Below are 23,112 nucleotides of genomic sequence, written 5' to 3'. Positions count from 1 at the left end.
CTGCTCTGCTCTGCTTGTCCACCGCATCTGCGGTTTCACTCTGCTCTACTTGTTCACCGTACCTGCGGCTTCGCTTTGCTCTGCCCTGCTTGTTCACCGCACCTGCGGTTTCCCTCTGCCCTGCTTGTTCACCGCACCAGCGGTTTCGCTCTCCTCTGCTGGTTCACCACAACTGCGGTTTCGCTCCCCTCTGCTCGTTCACCGCACCTGGGGTTTCGCTCCGCTCTGCTTGTTCACCGCACCTGTGGTTTCACTCCGCTCTGCTTGTTCACCGCACCTGCGGTTTCGCTTCGCTCTGCCCTGCTTGTTCGCCGCACCTGCAGTTTCGCTCTGCCCTGCTTGTTCACCGCACCTGCGGTTTCGCTCTCCTCTGCTGGTTCACCGCAACTGCGGTTTCGCTCTGCTGGTTCACCGCACCTGTTGTTTCGCTCCGCTCTTCTTGTTCACCGCACCTGCCATTTCGCTCCGCTCTGCTTGTTCACCGCACCTGCAGTTTCGCTCCGCTCTGGTTGCTCACCGCACCTGCGGTTTCGCTCTGCTCTGCTTGTTCACTGCACCTGCGGTTTCGCTCCGCTATGCTTGTCCACCGTACCTGCGGTTTCGCTCTGCTCTGCTTGTCCACTGCACCTGCGGTTTCACTCTGCTCTGCTTGTTCACCGCATCTGCGGTTTTGCTCTGCTCTGCTTGTCCACCGCACCTGCGGTTCTGCTCTGCTAGTCCACCGCACCCGTGGCTCTGTTCCAGTCTGTACTGGTCCTTATCCAGCCTGCGTTCATACCTGCCAGTATCTGCCTGTCTGCATACCAGCCGTGCCTGCCAGTGCCCACCTGTCTGCATACCAGCCGTGCCTGCCAATACCCACCTGTCTGCATACCAGCCGTGCCTGCCAGTACCCACCTGTCTATATGCCAGTCTAACCTGCCTGTTCCTGCATTCCCCGGTGTGGGTCAACAGCTGTTACTGGGGTCTGACGTGGAGTAGCACCTGGTCCCTCTGCTCGGTTCCTCCCTGGTTCACGGAGTCGACTGAGCCGCCGTGCGACCTAGGTCGGACCGAGTTGATACTTAGTCACGCCCCTCCAGGCACTCCTCAGTTCATGGTACAGTGGGATCACTAACCACGCTCATGACAGTCAGTCCAGGCGCGAGCGTAACAGTAAGTAGTTTGAACAGCAAACTGCGGTGAATTGCTTCAATGACACACTAAAGGAAATTTTTAATGGAGGCCAGAAATGGCAGTATTTTCTGACAACGTATATGTGATCCGTTTGACGGAGAAAACATAGTTTTACATAGCTGGATTTCTAGCGCTCTAATATGGAAAGGACCTGACTGTATTCTGCAGTGCCAACAAGCAAATGGCGCAGAAAAAATGGTGTTCTCTGGATTGCTTTTTAAGCAAATAATGAGGATTAAGATGCAAAGAAAAGTATTCGTGGCCCCTGAGACTTGGGCCTTTGTATAGAAATATCTAACAACAGCAGAAGGCAGAATTGGAATGGAGCCTCTTGTGCTATATGCACTGCAGTTTGCTGTATACACCCTGCCTGCCTGATATCTCTGCAGATGGATTAGTCCTCAGAAGGACTGTTTGTTAAGATGGATATGTGTAATGTACGGTTTTTCTCCCTACACTACCTAATACACGATCAAATCTCTCCCTGGCACAGCAGCAGCTCTCCCTACACCGTCTGATCCTGAGTGACTGTGACGAGCATGGCGGCGCCAGGTCTGATATAGACCTGATGACGCTGTGCGGCCAGCCAATCACTGTAATGCCCACAACCAACATGGCTACGGCATTACAGTGCATGGCAGTCAATCCCTGCATGTTCACTGGCTCTCTAAAGAGTGCCAAACATGCAGGGAGGGGACCCGAGTTCCCGCCCGAGCAACCCGGAAATACTCGGCGAGCGCCGAGCATCTCGAGCAGTGAGATGCTCGGGCGAGCACCGAGCAGTAGTGAGCATGCTCGCTCATCACTAATTGGGATATATCCATCAAACTGGGTTTTTTTTAGAGCACACAGTCCCAGCAAACACTGTGTATAACTTATCTATTAATTTAGCATTCTTCATGATAGAACTTATACACAAACTCTTATAACCCTTTTACTTTGATGAAAGCAATTTTCCCAACCGTGGTTCCATTAAACGCCATGCTTCAAGGCATTCATACTTTCCTCTTTAAGGAGGATTTAAACCTCCAAGTGATATTTAGCTCACCAATTATGCATCCAGCTTGCTTCTGAATTTCTTCTGGTGCTGTCCATGGTTCATAAATGTATTTTACAGGAAAGTCCTTTAGTACAGGCAAGTATTTTCTATGGAGAAAGGTTTATATTACAAGAATTGCTTTAAAATATATATAAAAAAAAAAACCTTTTCCAAAGTTGAATATATGTACAAAATATAATAAATCTGTACATTTTTTCATTATTATTTATTATGCTTTGCTTATATAGTGCCATCATATTCCACAGTGCTTTACAGACATCATCATTGCTGTCCCCACAGGGGTTTACAATCTAAATTCCCTATCAGTATGTCTTTTGGAGTGTGGGAGGAAACCCAGGCAAACACGGGAAGAACATACAAACTCCTTGCAGATGGTGTCCTTGGTGGGACTTAAACCCAGGACTCAGTGCTGCAACGCAACAGTGCTAACCACTGAGCCACTGTGCTGCCCATTAAGAAAGCAGTTTAAACCAAACTCAACAAAGATCAGTAATTTGGCATTGACACATTTATTTCTTACTTTAAGACTAATATACTGTATTATCATATATTGTTTATGGCAATATACTGTATATAGGGGTCTGAAATATTGTAGCTATGAGATATAAGCAGCCCCTTTTTGTTGATAAGGTAATGGAAGGAGCTATGAGCTGATTGAAGGCGATTCAAATCATATACAGTTGTCCAGTTACAGATGCCACTTACCGTATATAACTTCCATCCGGGTCAGTGCGCTTTCCAAAACGAACAGGACAAAAGATACGGGTATAATGATGGAAAAAAGCACTTGCTGAAAGCCACATCCAATTCCCTGCATTAATGCTATAGTCTGCATCTAACAGCAGCTCTTCAAAGACCTGAACAAAAGAGAATATACACTTCATCAAATGCAAAAAAGACCAAAATAATAAATAATATAGCATAATAAAAAATATTAGTAATATTATTATTATTATTATTAATACTCCCTACCAGAGCAGCTGCTTCTTTAAATTCTAAAAACCCTAGTAATTTAATAGTATATAATATATTATATAACATAATACTATAATAGTGTTTGACAATAATGCAAATGAGTGTGGAAAAGACTGACAAAGCCCAAAAAAAAAAAATAGCCTCAATTTTCTCTATACACACCAACATTTATTAAACAGAAAATAAAGAAAAACATTATTTAATCCAATTCCAGAATTCCTTGTTTTTCTGGGCTAGAAAAGGAGTCAACACCACCTTATCGAGCACCTCGCACTTCCGCATTGGGAGGTAAGAGGCGCAACTGACATGGAGTCTTTGGCCATTCGGCAGGTATCTTGGTCTTGTCCTATTTATTAGAATATGACACCACGTCAGTCGTCCCTCTCACTATGACAGACATGCAGTTTTAGAAAGTATATTAATAAAAAGATTTGATTTTCATGACATACTGAACTTTTCAAAGACAATTTGCATTCACTCCTTGAGGCCAGTGATGGGTCCTGTGCACCCACCTACTAGTTTAGATCACAGACCAAACAACTTGGACACAGTGTGCGGAGAGTTCTAAAACTTGTATCTTTGATTGCTTCTCACATCCAGATGCAGAAGTTAGAAACACCGGATAAACACTTTAGTTTCCACTTTCCTTGAGGTCAAGAGAAGTGGAGGGATTTAGGCTAGGCCTCCATGGCAAGCAATAGCTAGTCATAATGTAATGACCGGAGGTCCGAGAGAGATCCAGTGAGTCACAAACTGAGACAGAGACAGAAATAAACAACACTTTCTTTACTAAGACAGGGATTAGACTAAAATTCAGTATTGAATGAATCAGTCTCAGGTTCTGCCTGGGACACTGTCTCTAATAAATACACGCAATCAGCAAAAGCTGAAATCAATGTGCCAATCTCAAGGTTTCCAGCTTATGTGAATTATTCTAGTGATCTGGAACAATTTTACCTAAACACAAAGTCAGTCTAGTGAGGGCGGTATGTGGGGACCCCCTGAGATGGCACACTGAATACAATCCTACCACTATTAACAATAACAATGCTTGAAACTATACCAATTGCTCTTATACCCTTATTATCAGAATACCCGGGTATCTTAAAGTTATGGTACCGTTAACCTGAGATGCAGTCTATCACAGGCCTGTGAATCACGGTGGCTGCAGCTAGTCCCGGAAAACTTTGGCGCCAAAACAAAAACAAAGTTCACAAAAACAGCAAAAATTCCTTATCTTGTCGGCCGATGCCGAGCCCACACGCCGGGGACTTTAGTCCTGTAGCCTCAGATTAAGGTCTGGGAAGATTTCTTCACAAAGGCTTGTCAATATCCTCTCAGTAGAAATGGCACCAGAAACCTTCTTTCCTCCCGAAGTCTCTCACTCTTTTCCAGTACACCAACCATGTGCTCTGTCACAGAAATGGATTCCTTAGTCCCTTCCTTTATCACTCGACATGTGACTCCTTCAGCACAAAGTCTCTAATCCACTCAGCATAGACTACCACAAAACTCCACAGAGCCACACAGCTTTCCCCAGCTCAGCACTTGTTCTTAAACAGAGAAAGGGGTAAACAAACTCCACAGGGAAGCGTGTAAAGACAGCATCTTCTTGCAGCTCAGTTCTCACAGACTTCCTGTCTGGCCTCTCACACCTCAGACACTCTTAGAACACACAGAGTTTCTTGCACTGCCCCTCCTCTGAGCTCAGCCAGGCAAAAGTCACAGGGTCCTAGTGCTCTCCTGCTGTTATCACATTTCACACTCTCACAATAAGACCAAAATAATTTGTGCTGTTTGCGAGAAAGAAAAGCAGTTTGCAAAATAGTTTTTTGGCTGCAAAAAAAAAAGCTGCCAAACTGCAGAGAGGTTGGAAGAAAGTTACAGTCACACGGGACTTGATTAGCAGCATCAAGTGGCAAAGATGAAAGTGACTTTCCATCTGTGACAAAAAAATCTGACAAGTGCATTAGATGTGATGTCCCAATGACACTTTGTGATCTTCATGTCACCATGCAGGACTAATCCAATATGTATAGGCAATGATTTGGAGTGTTTTTAACCCCCCAAAAAGTAATAAAGTATTATAAGAACTCACAATATCTCTATATGCTCTATATGAATCATCTCTGTACAAAATTATGTTTTTTTTTAATAATAAAAAATATGCTGCTTACAGCAATCTGCAGCTTTGGCTCAATCTGTCTGTCTGCACCATCAACTTGTGTATCCTACTTCAGCAGCACCTAAAAAATACTTCATTTTCATAATGCCTAGCGTTTGTGCAGTTAAACCCCATCCCTTCACCCCTTATTATAGTAGCTTCGTCCATGCTTGCTGTTATCTAACTCTTCTCCCATTCACCTCTAACTCTTGCTCCCATTGTACGTCTTTCCCTGCTCTCCTCAGTTGAAGCATCACTGATACAATCATAGCACCAGGTCCCGGTCAGGGTAAGTGATGCTAAGAAAAAATTCCAAATATGATAAAACCAAGGTTCATATTACTATAAACGATGGATCAATCCATCTGGTAATATCTACAGTATATCTCACTCTCTCTCACCCGTGTACAAAGTGAAGGAGATTTAGAGGCTACTGATAATGATGCCACACAAGCTCAGTAGCAGGGAGACTAGACCCAGTCTAGCTCTCCTTCAGTCTTAAAAACATTTTCATTAATTAAAGTTAGAGATGAGCGTTGTTCTACTCGAACTGTTCGCCAATCTCAAATTCGAGCTGTTTTGGGCGGTGTTCGAGCCGTTCGGCGAACACGAACAATTTGAGAAAAATTCGGCTGTTCGAGGTTATGTTCGATAACTGTTCGTGCAACAAAATCATAACTGGATTTTTTCTCAGTAATGATGAAAATTAATGTTAATACGCAGTTTGAGTGTACAGCGGGGTGGGGGGAGGGGCAGGGGATGGATCTCTGCAGGAACAATGAAGATCTCCATTTTTTTTTCTCTTTCCCGCATTTGCAGTGGGGAGGTGCAATCTGTCAGCCTATCAGCAGCGCACACACGGAGCGAAGTGCTTTTTTTCACACAAGCAAGGGCATGTGTCATTGGCAGTGTATGTCACATGTCCTTGCCCTATAAGACCAAGCCATTTTCCCCGTCGCCACCAATTTTCTCACTGCTGCAGCTGCGTGTTAGACGGCACCGCTGTTGCTGTGTGCGCTATACCTTGTTAATTTCAAGCCAATTTTTGCACAAATCTACAGATAGCTTGGGAGTAGGGAATAGTTGTGATTGCAGTCCTTTTAAGGACTAGGTTACAGCATTTCCTACGACTTTTATCAGGCAGGTCTGTGCTCTTAAATAGATAGATTGTGGGAGTAAAGAATAATTGTAATTGGAGTCCTTTTCAGGACTAGGTTACATCAGTTCCTATCAGTTTTTGCCAGGCAGGTCTGTGCCAGTGCTGTGCAAGTTTTTTTCACAGCATTTGGCTGAATCTAGCAAAGCTAATCCTTTTTGGCCTATTGCAGAGTGTGTTGGTCAGTGGAGTAGCCTATCTGTGTTGCAAGATATACCACCTGTGTATAGAATACCAATTTTTTTACTGCACCTAGTGAAGTAAAATCTTTTGGGCATAGCATCATTCTATTAGTCCATCTATACTGAGCTCCATCAGGTTGCAAATTGAATATAATTTTTTTCTGCATCTAGCTCTGAAAAAATATTGGGCTTCTAGCTGTGTGTGGGACTTGTTCTATTAATCCATCTATACAGACCTCCATCAGGTTGCAAACTGAATATATTTTTTTCTGCATCTACCTCTGAAAAAATATTGGGCTTCTAGCTGTGTGTGGGACTTGTTCTATTAATCCATCTATACAGACCTCCATCAGGTTGCAAACTGAATATATTTTTTTTCTGCATCTACCTCTGAAAAAATATTGGGCTTCTAGCTGTGTGTGGGACTTGTTCTATTAATCCATCTATACAGACCTCCATCAGGTTGCAAACTGAATATATTTTTTTCTGAATCTACCTCCGAAAAAATATTTGGCCTTCTAGCTGTGTGTGGGACTTGTTCTATTAGTCCATCTATACTGACCTCCATCAGGTTGCAAATTGAATATAATATTTTTCTGCATCTAGCTCTGAAAAAATGTTTGGCCTTCTAGCAGTGTGTGGGACTTGTTCTATTAGTCCATCTATACTGACCTCCATCAGGTTGCAAACTGAATATAATTTTTTTCTGCATCTACCTCTGAAAAAATATTTGGGCTTCTAGCTGTGTGTGGGACTTGTTCTATTAGTCCATCTATACTGACCTCCATAAGGTTGCAAACTGAATATAATTTTTTCTGCATCTACCTCTGAAAAAATATTTGGGCTTCTAGCTGTGTGTGGGACTTGTTCTATTAGTCCATCTATACTGACCTCCATAAGGTTGCAAACTGAATATAATTTTTTTCTGCATCTAGCACTGAAAAAATATTTGGCCTTCTAGCAGTGTGTGGGACTTGTTCTATTAGTCATCTATACTGACCTCCATCAGGTTGCAAATTCAAAATAATTTTTTGTCTGCATCTACCTCTGAAAAAATATTTGGCCTTCTAGCAGTGTGTGGGACTTGTTCTATTAGTCCATCTATACTGACCTCCATCAGGTTGCAAACTGAATATAATTTTTTTCTGCATCTAACTCTGAAAAAATATTTGGCCTTCTAGCAGTGTGTGGGTCTCATTGTATTAGGCCATCTATACCAAGCTCCACCAGCTTTTCAATTAATAATAATTTTTCGCTGCATCTAGCCCTGAAAATAATTTTTCTTCCCAATAGTGGTAGCAATAGAAATATGGGGCGCGCTCCTGGCTTACAAAAATATACGCTTCATAACAAAAAACACCAGCTTAGCGCACTGCATTAATAAGATGGCATCACCGTCTCTCCCAGTGCTAGGCCTACTACCCAGGCTAGCATTCCTGTGCCTAAAACACAATGTATGGGTCCGCGCTAGCCACTATGCTGAGGGGTCTAAAGCTGCTGCTAACGCTTTATAACAATTCAATTGGCAGATTTTCACAGAGCTCTTCCACAATGCCCACCCATCGGGACAACAGTTGCCCACCTTCCCTATGGGATCTAGTGGCGAATAGTTGATGCCATTAATCAGAGCGTCAGTTGCCCCGTCGACGTGGCAAGCATACGGTAAGGCATGGGAAGAGTGGACACGACTAGTAGCAGGCAGACGGGTTGACCAATGTGAACAAGCCAGATCACAAGTCACCATAGAATTTCTCCACCAGCTAATGATGAGGGGCATATCAGGGGCGTCAGCGCAGCGGTGTCTGACCGGAGTAGCATTTCACTTCCAACTACTGACATGGGGAGATGTGACAAAGATTCATCATCAGACAATCCATGAAAGGGTGGAAAAGGGGTCAGCCAAGTCAGGAGTGTAGACGTCCCGTCCCGTGTCACTAAAACTGATTTCTCACATCATATCCCTAACACCATTAACATGACACTCACAATTTGAAGCAACACTACTGTCTACTGCATTTGTGATCGCCTTCTTCGGGGCGCTATGCATAAGCGAATTAGTCCCTCAATCCAAAATTAGCACCAGTGGAGGCTTATTACACCAGGACGTAGTCATAGGCAATAATGCAATACGTCTACGCATACACAAATCGAAAATGGTTCCAGCGGGCAGGGGCACTTGGGTACTTCTACAACCCACAAACGGTACACTGAGTCGGGTAACAATAGTAAAAACATATCTAACCATCAGATCACAAATTAATTTGTTCCTATCACACATTGATGGGACGCCATTATCAAGATACCAGTTCCAAGCTATATTTAATAAATGCATAACATCGGCAGGGAACCACCCCAAAGATTACGGGACACACTCATTCCGCATAGGCGCGGCCACAGAAGCAGCAAGAGCAGGACTGTCAGAAACGGAAGTTCAGAGGATAGAGAGATGGTGATCCACGTGTTTGGCAAGATACATAAGACCGGACTTGTTATCCTAACGTGGTTTGTTTCTTTTACAGGTGACGCTAAGCCAACAGTGTGGGTGATAGGCCACTCGTATATATATTGGGCAGATTAAAGGGCGAAAGTCCGCCCAGGCGGGAGGAAATTAGAGTTTCATAACACATATTTCAACTGGAGAGGTATTAGAGGCCTGCTATGGCCACAGGTACTAATGGAGGTAATCAAGGTAGGGAGAGAGGCAAGATGTCTGGTCATCTTAGTTATACAGGCCGGGGGAAACAACCTAGGTCATCACAAGAGCGCATAACTAATGGCACTAATGAAACTAGACACTGAGCGCTTCAGAGAATTTTTCACAAAACTAGCTATAGTATGGTCAGAGATTGTGCCGATAGCGGTATGGCAAGGTGCGCGAGACATCACGGCCATCGAACGGACAAGGCGGGTAATAAATATTCGGATGGCAAAATTTAGAAGAGACAGAGGCGGTGTAGTGGTACGACACCGACAACTGGAAGGAGATAAAGCAGGCCTCATACGGCCCGACGGTGTTCACTTAATGGATATTGGACTGGACATATTCCTGTCAGGACTCCAGGACGGAGTGGAACAAGCGTTAAGAGTGATGGGTGGGGGTCAGAGTCCTGCATACGAGTATGCAGGATCCTCCGTGGCCTGGAAATAGAAAGGACATGTTGGAGAGTTACACTTGTTGGCCAAGTTGCCGGAGTGGAGACCCAGGGCATGCTGCAACAAGCTGAATTATTTTAGAAATAAAATGTCTTTCTAATGGAATGAGTATAAAGAGTTAATAAAGCTGTGACCGATCCTCACCCATCCAGTTGTAAGAGTTACATTATTGTATTGTCAAGGAAAGGGGGGCGGTAGGGGGGCTGAGCGTCTGGGTTTGGTTGGGGGTCCCCACAGTCTGCCTAGGCTAGATGCATTTAAAAATTCTTATTAGATACACAGGCAGTGCAGCTTGCTTCGCAGCTGGGCTACTACGCCCAAAGTATTGCCTAGGCTAGATGCAGTTAAAAATTCTACGCTGACTAGCAGACACTGAAGATTTGGAGCAGACCTCTGAGTAAACAGCTCTTCAGACTCAATCATCTGTGTTACCCCAAGCCATAGTGTATGTAGTTTCTTACAGTTAAAAGGGGGGGGGGAGCGACCCAACCCACCTGGAATTGACGATGCCAACGTCACGTAAGACACAGCAAGGGGACTCCAAAAAGAGTTTCCATTTTTTCCCAAAATTGTGGCACAGACATCACTTAACCCTAGAACGCATACCTGGGGCCTCGCAGTCCCGCCCTGTTAATTGTTTTCTATTTTCTGCAAGATTACTTTAGTTAGAATTTTGAAACTCTAGGTATTCTTCATGTATATAGTTGTTTGTCATTTGAGTTTGAGTTATTCAATGTTATTTGCACACGGGCCTAAAAGGCCCCAGGTATATGAAAGTGTAGATTTTTATGGTCATGCGTTCTAGGGTTAAGTGGCATCAATTGCCCCACAGTTGCTTAAAACGGTTGGTGAGGTGATATTACCAAATCCTCAAGCTTTTAGCCTCCCAAGGATAACACAGGATTAGAAAAGTCCTTGCGAATCCATGATTTGTTCATCTTTATGAACGTGAGTCTGTCTACATTCTCAGTGGACAGCCGCGTGCGCTTATCTGTCAGCACACCATCAGCAGCGCTGAACACACGTTCAGAGAGAACACTGGCTGCAGGGCATGACAAGATCTCCAAGGCGTGAGTGGCGAGCTCCGGCCATTTTTCCAGATTGGAATACCAAAATGAGCAAGGGTCCAGTGACACAGTCATGGCTTCGATGTTCACTTGGAGATACTCCTGCACCATCCTCTCTAGGCATTGACTATGTGTCAGACTTCTTGTCTCCTGTGGCCTTGCAAAGGATGGTCTAAAAAAGTGGTGAAACGATTTCACAAAATTGCTGTTACCAGCAGATACTGTGTTACTGTTACGGTTTGAGTGATGAAGACTCGACAGTCCCGCGGTTGGCAAGTTAGAACTGTGAGATTCACTTCGTGCACCACTGGTGTTTTGTGGAAAAGCACATGTAAGATTCTGCAACAGCGTCTGCAGATACTCCTGCATGCGTAAATCCCTTTTTATGGCAGGAATTATTTCGGCAAATGTACTTTTGTACCGGGGATCTAAGAGTGTGGCAACCCAGTAGTCGAGATTACTTCGAATTCTGCAATCTGAGGGTCATGTTGCAGGTAGTGCAGCAAGAAGGCACTCATGTGTCTTGCGCATCCAGGAGGACCAAGTCCTTGTTGTGTTGGTAGCGAGGTAAGAATCATGCTTCTTTCCTCTGCCCTCTCCCCCCAACCTCGCACAACAGAAATGTGATCAAGGTCTCCCTCATCTGATGAGTCTTCCTTGCCCATCGCCAGTTCGTCCTCCACTTCTTCATCATCGTCAGCACTAAACATCTTCGTCGCCATTTCAAAACTGTGCAGAAAGGTTTGTGGCGCCCCTGAGGGTGCAGTCACCACAGAGTTACTGCATCTCACCCAGAGGTGTGGTATCTCACCCTCAGGTAAGGAAGGCGTATGGCTCGGGACCCTAACACCTGCATCCAACACATACCCGCAGTGGGGTTAGGGCGAGATTGCTCCTAAGGGAGAGCACAGTCCCAGGTCCCTAGCTGGTGGGAGGATCCTATGTAGTGGGTGCTTAGGGGAGCAGCTTAGGGGAGCACATGACAGGGAGAGTATAAATAGGAAGCCATCTTAGAAAGAGCAAGCCAGTCAGAGGAGGAAAAGTGACAGGAGCAGAGGCTCGGCATGAGCTCTGCTCCGGAGGCGGGCCTAGCCTGGGAGGCCCAGGACTGAAGGAGAGAAGAGAGGAGTGGGAGCAGGAAGGCTCCAGGAACCGAAGGGACCCTAGGGCTACGGGCCGTGCAGAAGGCCACCTGAACTCCCGCTGCTACCAGGAGGTAGAGGGGTCAGGCCAGATAAGGGGAACCGGTCCCTCAACTAGAGGAGAAACAGCAAGGCTCAACTAGAAACCGGAGGCTGCAGCATTTCATCTACTGCAGGCAAAAGTCCACACCAGTCTCACTAAGAAGGTAGCCACATAGGACCCAGGGGACGGAACACAAGTCGCCCGCCAAGGCCCGAGGATACTGGATAGAAGTGTCACTGGGTGTGAGGTGCAGGGAGAAGGCCAGAGAAAGGACACACAGAAGGGGGTCCTGCTAAGTACTCCGGAGCTATCTGGGGGTGGACTGAGCCCGTCACTGAGTACGCACAGCACGACGGGTGAGATAGCTCTGGTACCTGTAATCTGGACTGCAACAACTGTGAGTAAAGATCTTGGGACTGCATCACACGGACTCTGTGTTCATTACTGACTCCCTGCACTACAACCACCATCATCCACCCACACTGCCCTGAAGCTACACTCTTCCTGTGGTGAGTAATAATACCATTGCAGCAAAACCACCAGCTTCAGAGGACTGTTCCGCAGCGGCGGCCCCTTTGGCCGCACTCCACAGGTGGCGTAGTCGGACATTATAAAATCCATATATAAAAATTACCGTTGGATTGACCGCCCTGGGTCACGGACCGGGTCACCACCACAGTGACTACAACCCCCAGCGTCTACCGGCCCGGCTCCGGGTACCCCACGGCCCAGGGGGCGCGTCAACTTCATAGGTCCCTGATCTGAGACCACTCCTGCTGTGTGATTTGCCCCACCTCTGGATCTCGTTGGCCCAGGCTATACGTCAGAAACTATTGCACCAGGGCTTGTCGGTGCTGCCACAGTCGCTGCAACATGTGCAGAGTTGAATTCCACCGTGTCGGCACATCGCATTTCAACCGGTGAACTGGCAGGCCCAACGACTTCTGTAGAGATGTAAGTCGTTGAGCTGCGGGATGCGAACGGCGGAAGTGAGCACACAGCGACCGTGCCCTCTGCAGAAGGCCATCTAGTCCGGGATAGTGGGCTAAAAATTTATGGACAACCAGGTTCAACACGTGAGCCATACAAGGCACGTGTGTAACATTGCCCCGGCGAAGGGCCGCACCCAGGTTTGCAGCATTGTCGCACACGGCCTTCCCTGGTTGCAGGTCCAGTGGAGACAACCATTCTTGAAACTGGGTCTCCAGAGCTGACCACAAGTCCTCAGCTGTGTGACTCACATTTCCCAGACATTTCAAAGTAAACACTGATGCCGTTGAGCCCTGCTGCCAGCATAGTAAGGAGGTGCGCAGTTAGAAAGCAGGTGGCATTACCAGACAGGCTTTGGGTGCAGGTGGAGGACCGAGAGGAGGTTGAGGAGGCAGAAGCAGTGGAGGAACTTCTAGATAAAGAGGATTGACGTACAACTCGCGGGGACGACAAGACTTGGACAGCAGCCCCTTGTCCTGCTGTCACCATAGTTACCCAGTGCCCTGTCAGCGACATGTAACGCCCCTGTCCATGCCTACTCGTCCAAGTGTCTGTGGTGAAATGCACCCTGTCACACACAGAGTTTCTCAAAGAAGCGGTGATGTTGTGTGCGACATGCTGGTGGAGCGCAGGCATACCTTTCTTTGAGAAGTAGTGCCGACTGGGCATCTGGTACTGGGGCACTGCGACGGACATAAGGTCTCAAAAATCCACTGTATCCTCCAGGCGGAAAGGCAGCATTTCTGTAGCCAACAGCTTGCAGATGGTGAAATTCAACCTCTTAGCTTTCTCATGGCTAGGAGGAAATGGTCTTTTACTTGTCCACATCTGAGGGACCGAGGGCTGGCTGTTGTGCTTTGACGGGGTCGAGTAGGGTGTCCCTGGCAAACTGCCGGTCTGTGAGGAAGATGCAGGCGGACATGTTAGGCTGCCTTGATCCAAAGGTGGTGCTCTCGATGTCAGAGAGCTCTCAACACCAGCAGGTGTTTCCACTTCCCAATGAACTGACGACCTGCCAATCACACTGGCTGTTGCAGGTAAAGAGGTGGCAGGTCTGCGTCCAAAAACATGTGTGACTGCTGTCCCCCCAGTCACAGAGGATGAAGAGGCCGCGGATGCACAAGATGGGGCAGACGGTGGTTGGCCCAGCCTGCTAGGCCACATTGTAGCACAGTGAGCTTCCCACTGCAACTTATGCTTCATATCCATGTGACGGTACATGCATGAAGTACTCAAACTATGGATTTTTTGGCCTCTACTTAGCTTTTGGTGACAAATATTACAGATAACACGAGTTGGGTCATCCTTATCGATCTGAATAAATGCCCAGGCTATGCAAGGCTTAGAGCCCATGCGACCTGAAGAGCCACTACGACTTGTGGTCAGAGGCGGAGTTGTGGTTGAGGATGCAGTTGTTGACGTGCTTCCAGTACTCCGTCTCTGTCCAGGAAGGCGCAACCTAACCTCGTCGTCAATAGCATCTGTGACGCCCCGCTGCGCTTGGTATCACAGATCCTAGAAGAGTGTATTGATGGAATCCTCCACAAGAGGCCCCCATAAACATTCACACATCTCCACCTTCCACCTCAGACCAGCAGAGGGAGCCCGTTAGGGATATAAATAGGGAAGGTGGAGCTAGGCAGTTCAGTTCCTCTGAAGAGTTCCTGCAGTAGAGAAGCCTAAGAGAGGTCAGTCTGCAGTGGAGCTCAGTCTAGTCTAGAGAACTCAGTTAATAGTTCAGCAGTGGAGCACGAGGCTCCTGCTAGCTAGATTTAGGGAGCCCAGATAGAGCTTAAGGTGTGCCGGCGTCATAAGATCGGTGAAGCGCGGCAAGCTGCCGTTAGTGTGTATAGCCTATTGAGGGCCCGAGTAGGCCGAAGGCAAGTGGCGAGTTAGTACATAAGGGGCAGAGGAGCTTAACCAGCTCACCCCGAAGCATTTACCGGACACCGGATCCGAGCTTACCGGGATCTCTATGACCCAGTAAGGCATAACCGGATTCCCTGGAGAACTACAAGTCCCAGGATCGCTAAGGTGCTGATACGTAACAGAGCCAGGAGACGCTTAGGCCCCGCATACTGGGAGCGTGAACTTCAAGAGAAGGCCCTACCACAAGGTCAGCCAGCGCAGGACAGAGACAAAGTTAGGCCTAGCTCCAGGCAGGTCAGAAACTTACTGCGCAGAGGCAAGAAACAGGAGGCCCTACACCCGCTCATTGGGGAGGATCCTGATATGCACCCTTCACCCTACAGTGCTCCAGGATGTGCCTGAATTTCCTCCAGTAAAAGGTACTGAAGTGACTACCGTGTCCGTTTCCGTTCTTGCTCTGACCCAGCTGGGTCTCGCCTGTCCTGCATTCCCCCTGCATACGCTGCCCTGAGACCTAGCTCCACCTGTGGGGAGCTATACCATCGAGCTGCCTTATCACGGGCCTCAGTGGACTGCTGCAGCGCTGGTGCTTCTCACCAGATACCACAGGTGGTGTCACAAACTCTTATAAAATTAACAATTATCCACCCTTTTAAAGAGTGACCCCAGGGTACGGGCCAGGGAGCCGACCACCGCGACATCCCAAAGGCCAGGCAAAGGCCCGGGTGACCTCATCGACTGGCTGACTGTGGGTTGACAGTAAGTGGGATCTCCAACCTTGTCATCATCACCCTGTGTGTTATCACACCCGTCGTCCTCAAAGCCAACCTCTTCCTGCCCTGACCGAAAAGTCAAGTTGTCGCTCCAATCAGGTATTTGAGTCTCATCATCGTCTTCATCATTGTCTCCACCAACAGGAGTTACAGTTTGGGAACGAGGGTCTACATTATGCTCAGAACCTTCTTCATCTGGTCCTGGATCCGACTTATAAAGATTCTGGGCATCAGTGCAGATCATTTCCTCGTCTGGATTAACAGAAGCTCTGGAGCAGACCTCCGTTTCCCAGGCTATAGTATGAGTAAACAGCTGTGCAGACTCAACCATCTGTGTTACCCCATACTCAGACGGGCAGCTGGAGACTTGGGAGCTGTGAGGAAGCAAGTGCGATTGGGGTGACACCTCTGAGGACTGGAGTATTTGTGATGTTGAAGTTGAGGTGGAGGAGAGCCCACTTGAAGGAGCACTTGATATCCGCTGAAGCACCTGCTGTTTTTGTGCCTCATCTGGAATTTGTAGCGATGGGCGTGTCCGTAACAAAGGGATCGTATCACATTGTCCACGAAAAGAAGTCGACATGTTAGTTTGGCTGGAAGATGGTCTTTCTTCTGCAGATGTTACTCCCCCCCCCCACCGCGGGGGGCTCGACCCACCAGCGGACAGGCACCAGTATTAGGAGAGGGGGGCTGGCCGTCAGGGTCCACCGCGGCTCTGGCACAAACCCGGCGACACGGAGGTGGCACGGGCAGGAACGGACTGGCCGTGTCGGCTTCTCACTTTTTGGATTTTAGAAGGGCATGACATGCCTATATCTGTGTCTCCCCCTCCTTTTACTCCTCCACCGCTTTTATTTTCGCATGACTATATGTACTTGTCACTTTTCCATGTGTTAGTTATGTCTTCTGAGCAGTTTGTCAGCTTTTGGACACCTTTGAAGGTGTTTTCTATGTGTTTCTATGTGTTTTTGTTTGCCTGCCATTGGTTTTAACGGTGTTCGAAGGTGTTCGACGAACAGTTCGACGAACAGTTCGGCGAACACACGGGTGTTCGACGAACCGAACCGAACTCGAACACTACGGGGGTGGCTCAACACTAATTAAAGTACACACAGTATTTTCCTTTTTTTTTTTCCATATGTTAGCTGCCAGTAAATACATAATTAAAGAAGCACTCCCATCAAAATTTTTATCTTCTTAATATATTGCAATCAGTCTCGGACTGGGGTGCCAAGGGCCCACCAGTAACCAACTCCAGGGCCCCACTTTTTCTCTACATGCAAATGTGACGTTATCCTCAATCACACATTTATATAACAATGAATAAGATGCTGCCGTTGTCTGTACATAGACATTCAGTGACTCCCACTCACACACCACCTTCTCATCTCACCCCCTATCTGTTGTTGTCCCCCAAGGTTCAGTTCTAGGACCTCTACTCTTCTGCATCTACACCTTAGGCCTGGGACAGCTCATAGAGTCTCATGGCTTTCATTATCACCTCTATGCCGACGACACACAGATCTACCTCTCTGGACCTGATATCTCCTCCCTAGTAACCAAAATCCAACAATGTATGTCCTCTATTTCATCTTTCTTCTCTGCTAGATTTCTAAAACTTAACATGGACAAAACAGAATTCATCATCTTTCCGCCATCTCATTCATCCCCCCCCCCAACTGACCTATCTATCAACATCAATGGCTGTCCACTCTCCCCTTTCCCTCAAGCTCGCTGCCTTGGGGTAACCCTGGACTCTGAACTCTCCTTCAAATCACATATCCAAGCCCTTTCCACATCCTGCCGACTTCAACTTAAAAATATCTTTCGGATCCGCACATTCCTCAACCATGAATCTGCAAAAACACTAGTGCACACCCTCATCATCTCCCACCTTGACTACTGCAACCTCCTGCTCTGTGGCCTCCCTTCCAACACTCGCACCCCTCTACTCTATCCTAAACTCTACTGCCCGACTAACCCACCTGTCCCCCCGCTATTCCCCGACCTCTCCTCTCTGTCAATCTCTTCACTAGCTCCCCATTGCTCAGAGACTCCAGTTCAAAACCCTAACCATGGCATACAAAGCCATCCACAACCTGTCTCCTCCATACATCTGTGACCTAGTCTCTCGATACTTACCTGCACGCAACCTCCGACCCTCACAAGATCTCCTTCTCTGCTCCTCTCTTATCTCCTCCTCCCACAATCGCATACAAGAAATCTTCCGTGCATCCCCCCTACTCTGGAACTCTCTACCCCAACATATCAGACTCTCGCCGGCCGTGGAAACCTTCAAAAGGAACCTGAAGACCCACATCTTCCGACAAGCCTACAACCTGCATTAACCATCGCTCCACCATACCTCTCCATGACCAGCCCTACCCTCACCTACTGTATCCTCACCCATCCCTTGTAGATTGTGAGCCCTCGGGGGCAGGGTCCTCGCTCCTCCTGTACCAGTCGCTGTCACGTTTTGTTCAAGATTATTGTAATTGTTTTTGCTATGTATACCCCTTTTTCACATGTAAAGCACCATGGAATAAATGGTGCTATAATAATAATAATAATAATAGTGATTCAAGTATATTGTGCCAAGTATTGGTCCAAACCTAATTGCAATCATCATATTATATAGCACTGTGTACTTACAATTGCTTACTTTGCCCTTCTACACTGCTAATTCTTCTATTTTACATTAGGTCTATAACATCGAGTGATTAAACAGATTGGCTAAATCCTTCTAAACTCTATATAGAAAGAGAACGTCAATTTTCCCTGTATGAGTCAAGAGTCACTGCAAAAGTCCCTGGCAGGGGAGAGAGGGAACAGCAGGGTCAGGAGTTGAAGAGAGGAATGGTAAAAGCAGGGAAAAGAGACTTGCTGTTTCTACATAGAGCAGAGGAAAGAGAAACATTAACTGGATGGAAAGGCAAAATGAGCAATTGTAAGCGCACAGTGCTATATGATATGATCATTGCAAAATATTAAGAGGATAAAAATTCTGATGGGAGTGTTTAAGAAATAAAACGCACAGTGTGTTTATTTTGCCTTTTCAATGCATTTGTGGGTTTATGACCTTTTCTTCAAAATGCAGCCTACTCTAGGTATGTTTATATTTTTAAAATGGCTAAAAAAAAAAATTAAAAGCACATTAAAAGGTTGTGAGCAAAAATGGCTGCCAAAAGCTTGGAATACATTTTTACAGCCACTAAAAGTTTTTCTACGGGCACTAAAAGTGATAAATCCCTCTTTCATTTTTTTAATTTAATCCCCATTTCATTTTTTCATATCATTGTACAATACAGAAAACATTAGTGGGATGGTTTAACCCCTTCGCAACCCTGGGATTTTCTGTGTTTGCATTTTCATTTTTTGCTTCCTTTGTTCCCAGAGCCATAGTGTTTTTATTTTTTGGTCAATATGGCGGTGTGAGGGCTTATTTTTTGCGGGATGAGTTGTACTTTTGAACAACATTACTGGTTTTACCAAATCGTGTACGGGAAAATGGGAAAAAAATTCCAAGTGCGGTGAAATTGCAAAAAAAAGTAAAATACCACAGATGTTTTTTTTTTTTACCACGTTCACTGAATGCTAAAACTGACCCACCATTATTATTCTCCAGGTCATTACAAGTTCGTAGACACCAAATATGTATAGGTTCTTTTTTATTTAAGTGGTGAAAAAAAATTCCAAAGTTTGCTAAAAATAAAATGGCGCCATTTTCCAAGACCGGCAGCGTCTCCATTTTTCGGGATCTTAGGCCGATTGAGGGCTTATTTTTTGCGCGCTGACCTGAAGTTTTCATTGATACCATTTTGGGGTAGATCCGATGTTTTGATCGCCCGTTATTGCATTTTATTGCAATGTTGCGGCGATCAAAAAACGTAATTCTGGCGTTTAGAATTTTTTTCTTGTTACGCTGTTTACCGATTGGATAAATTATTTTTTTATATTGATAAATCGGGCTATTCTGAACACGGTGATACCAAATATGTGTATGCCGGGTTTTTTTTATTATTATTTTATTTTGAATGGGGCGAAAGGGGGGTGATTTAAACTTTTATATTTTTTTAATTTTTTAAATATTTTTAAAAAACATTTTTTTCACTTTTTGCATGCTTCTATAGTCTCCATAGAAGACTAGAAGCAGCACTTGTCTGATCGCCTCTGCTACATAGAGGTGATGAGCAGATCACCTCTATGTAGCAGAAATGCTCCTGTGCTATGAGCGCCGACCACAAGGTGGCGCTCACTGCGATCAGCATATGACAACCACTGGGGTCTGCTGCAGACCCAGGGTTGTCATGCCCACCCATCAGTGATCCTCGATCACGTGACGGGGTCACTGATGGGCATGGTAAGTGACGCGCTTCCGGCGCGGCGATGTTAACTGCCGCTGTCAGAGACAGTGGCATTTAGCATGTTAACAGGCGCGGGTGGATTGCGATTCCATCCGCGGCTGTTGCGGGCACATGTCAGCTGTAATAATCAGCTGACATGTGCCCAGTTCAGTGTGGGCTCAGCGCCAGAGCGCGCGCTGAACAGGGGGTGACAGCCTGGTGCGTACTAATACGCTACAGGCTGTAAAGTGGTTGAAAAAAACTAATTGAGAAAAAAAGGTTTTTGAAGGTATATTCAATAACTAATCAAACTGCACATGTACCCAAGGAACAATTTCTATTAGTGACTTTTAGGTCTCATCATACGGTATCTTCATGCCTTCTTCCCAGCTAATCCAAAGGTCTCCTCGAGTTAAAAAGCAGGCCACAGCATGTCTGGCTAAGTGGTGGATCCAACCTTCCTCTCGGAGCTGAGTCATTATTGCACCAATCCACGGAAAACCTGTTTGTGCCTAGATGTAAAACACATTTATTTTATAACGTTATACGAAATGTTTTCTTTTTACAATTGAAACCCCTTCTATTCAATAAAATGCCTATAGCTTATGCACTTAAAGGAGTTGTCCAAGAGTTTTTTTAACTAAAGACCTAAAAACTAACCAGCAAGTAGTTGCTAACTTCCTTTCAGTTCTACCCAGCATGTCATGGACTGCTCCTCCCAGTGATCCAGCTGCTCCACATCAACAGAGAAGCTCTACCTCTTCTGGTCTACTTTGTCGATAGGGTGTGACTGCCGATGTCATGCTGAGCAGGAGAGAAGCCACTGCTCTGTCGACGTGATGTCAGCAGAAGCTGCTGAATTGCCAGCAGGACCAGTCTGTGAGTGCTTTAGGCCAGCGGATATCGACGCTGGGCATACCAGGCAGGTAAGTAGCAACTACTTGGCTGTTAGCTCTTAGGCACGTAGTAAAAAAAATAAATAGTCCTGGAAAACCCCTTTAAGAAGAAGAAGAAATACTAAGATATTGTTGAAATAACCAAGCCGTTTAGATCAAAATACTTCCTGCTACTGTGAGCCAACATGTAACATAGACTATTAGCGCATGCCAAGTGCTCTTCTTTCCGCTATCTCTTTTTACCACAGGATGACGCCTGCAGGGGTATAATGTAGGATGTACAAACTTACAATTCTCCATTTATTGAGTTTTTCATCATCTTTGTTCCAGTCTATCTGTAGACATATGGGATTTCCTACCATCTTTGTGAAATTTGGAGTGGAAGAGGCGACAGTATAAAAGAATTCCCTCCAAAGCAGTTGTCCTTGTAAAGATACTGATGGAAGAGAATGATTTTTTGCCTGCAATATAAAATGATATGTAATGTTCTTCACGAAACAGATTGTGACTATGTATTAGTTGCTAGTACAACGCATACACTTGACATACTGCATCAAGCTCACCAGTCAGTTATTTCCTTTTATTAGGCATAGGTATATCATAGTATAAAGAATGATGGGTTAACTAGCACAGCAGCTTGCAAAAATAAATACTGCTTTACATTTATTAGGAAAATGTTAAAAAAATGCATGCTATGTAAACTGACCTGAGGGGCATTTTTTAAACCTGCAAAATGGCAATTTCTCTTGCGAGTAAGCTGAGTTTTATAGGCAGATTTTCCTCATAGAATTGCATTATTAAGGAAAATTTGCAGGTAAAAAAAAACCCATGCAGTATGTGTCTTTACTTGGTTTCTGAAAACGCATTAAAAATGCATGAAATTCACACATGGTTGCATCTAAGTTTTTTCAAAGCCAAATACCAGGAAGTATCAAAAACAAAGCAGCTTTATTTAAAATATGCTGTACTAACAAGAGACAAAGACTGGAGTTTTTGTGGGTGGAAACCTGGTGACAGATTTCATTTAAAGGATGAATAGTATCCCCAAAAATACCTTTTATAATCCCCCCATGTGGAGCGCTCCTATGGCCATTGCTGGTCTTGTTATAATGCCTCCATTATTCCCACAATCGCTGTCCTACTGTTTGCTTCAAGTGGATGACACGTCTTATGTCACCCACACAGATCTCCAATTGTGCTCTTGCGCAGTGCTGATGAGGGCAGAGCGAAGTACTACAAAGCATGCGATGCGAGAGGCCAAAGAGCGCCGATGGCCCGGAAGCAAAGCCGGCGCATGCGCAATATAATACTTTGTGCTGCCCTTAGCAGGACAGAGCGAAGTGCGCCTGCACAGGAGCAGAACTGAAGACACTGAGTGGATGACTTAGGACACATCATGCACATGAAGAAAGGCAGGAGGATGGCGATTGCAGGGAGAGAGGAGACGACAAAGCAAGACTAATGACGCCCATTGAACCCAACCGTGCCATATGCGGGGAATAGAAGTGGTATGGCACTATATGCACATTCCCATCTGTCTTTCCTTTATATGGAGACTTTATATGGAGGCATCAAAATACTTCAATCAAACAGGCTTCTATATAGAGTACATCCCAAGTGCATCAGATATAAGATCATTAAAAGGGAACCTGTCACATGAAAAAACGTAATGAATCTCCAGATATGGGGTTAATCTGCAGGTTAATAGTGTTCTGAAACCGTGCGGCGCCCTCATTTAGAGCCCTGCTGCCAGGAGAAAATTAACTTTATTCATCCTAGCAGTGTTCGGCTTACAGTCAGGTTCCCTTTAAACATACACGTGGAGATGCTGCACGAGTGGAAGATGCGCTGGTCCATGCCAATGCTGCCTGTGCATATTACACACCTGCAGCGCCTCCACGTGGATGTCTGAAGGAACTTATACTTGATGGATGAACCTATTCTATTGCATCCGACATACATATGTAAGTCACTTTGATTCAATGGATTGATGTCATGGATTTACTGTATGAAATGTGTTTGTCACAGGAGCATCTATATAAAGGATAATTAGGGTTCTCTACTCTCTGCTCACGGGTTCTAGTTCTGAATGGTAATTTTATAAGCAAATCTCTAAATGAAAA

General features: G+C 45.7%; 1 protein-coding gene across 1 annotated transcript in view; it reads right to left on the bottom strand.

Annotated features, from left to right (window-relative positions):
* LOC141247594 (cryptochrome-1-like) overlaps nt 1–22,846 on the bottom strand; it is a 96,937-nt gene extending 74,091 nt beyond the window's left edge. Inside the window, exons 1-5 of the mRNA XM_073669242.1 lie at nt 22,784–22,846; nt 21,280–21,450; nt 20,467–20,605; nt 2,942–3,095; nt 2,225–2,322 (exon numbers count right to left, since the gene is read on the bottom strand). Of these exons, the coding sequence (XP_073525343.1) occupies nt 2,225–2,322; nt 2,942–3,095; nt 20,467–20,605; nt 21,280–21,450; nt 22,784–22,846 (625 nt within the window). The remainder of the gene's footprint in view (nt 1–2,224; nt 2,323–2,941; nt 3,096–20,466; nt 20,606–21,279; nt 21,451–22,783) is intronic.
* Between the last annotated feature and the right edge of the window lie 266 nt (nt 22,847–23,112).

This window comes from Phyllobates terribilis, unplaced genomic scaffold, assembly GCF_046119375.1.
Source record: "Phyllobates terribilis strain yellow unplaced genomic scaffold, ASM4611937v1 Scaffold_2__4_contigs__length_985480577, whole genome shotgun sequence".
In the NCBI taxonomy this organism is placed as follows: Eukaryota; Metazoa; Chordata; class Amphibia; order Anura; family Dendrobatidae; genus Phyllobates; species Phyllobates terribilis.
The sequence above is the reverse complement of the archived record's forward strand: the minus strand, read 5'-3'. Positions and strand labels throughout refer to the sequence as shown.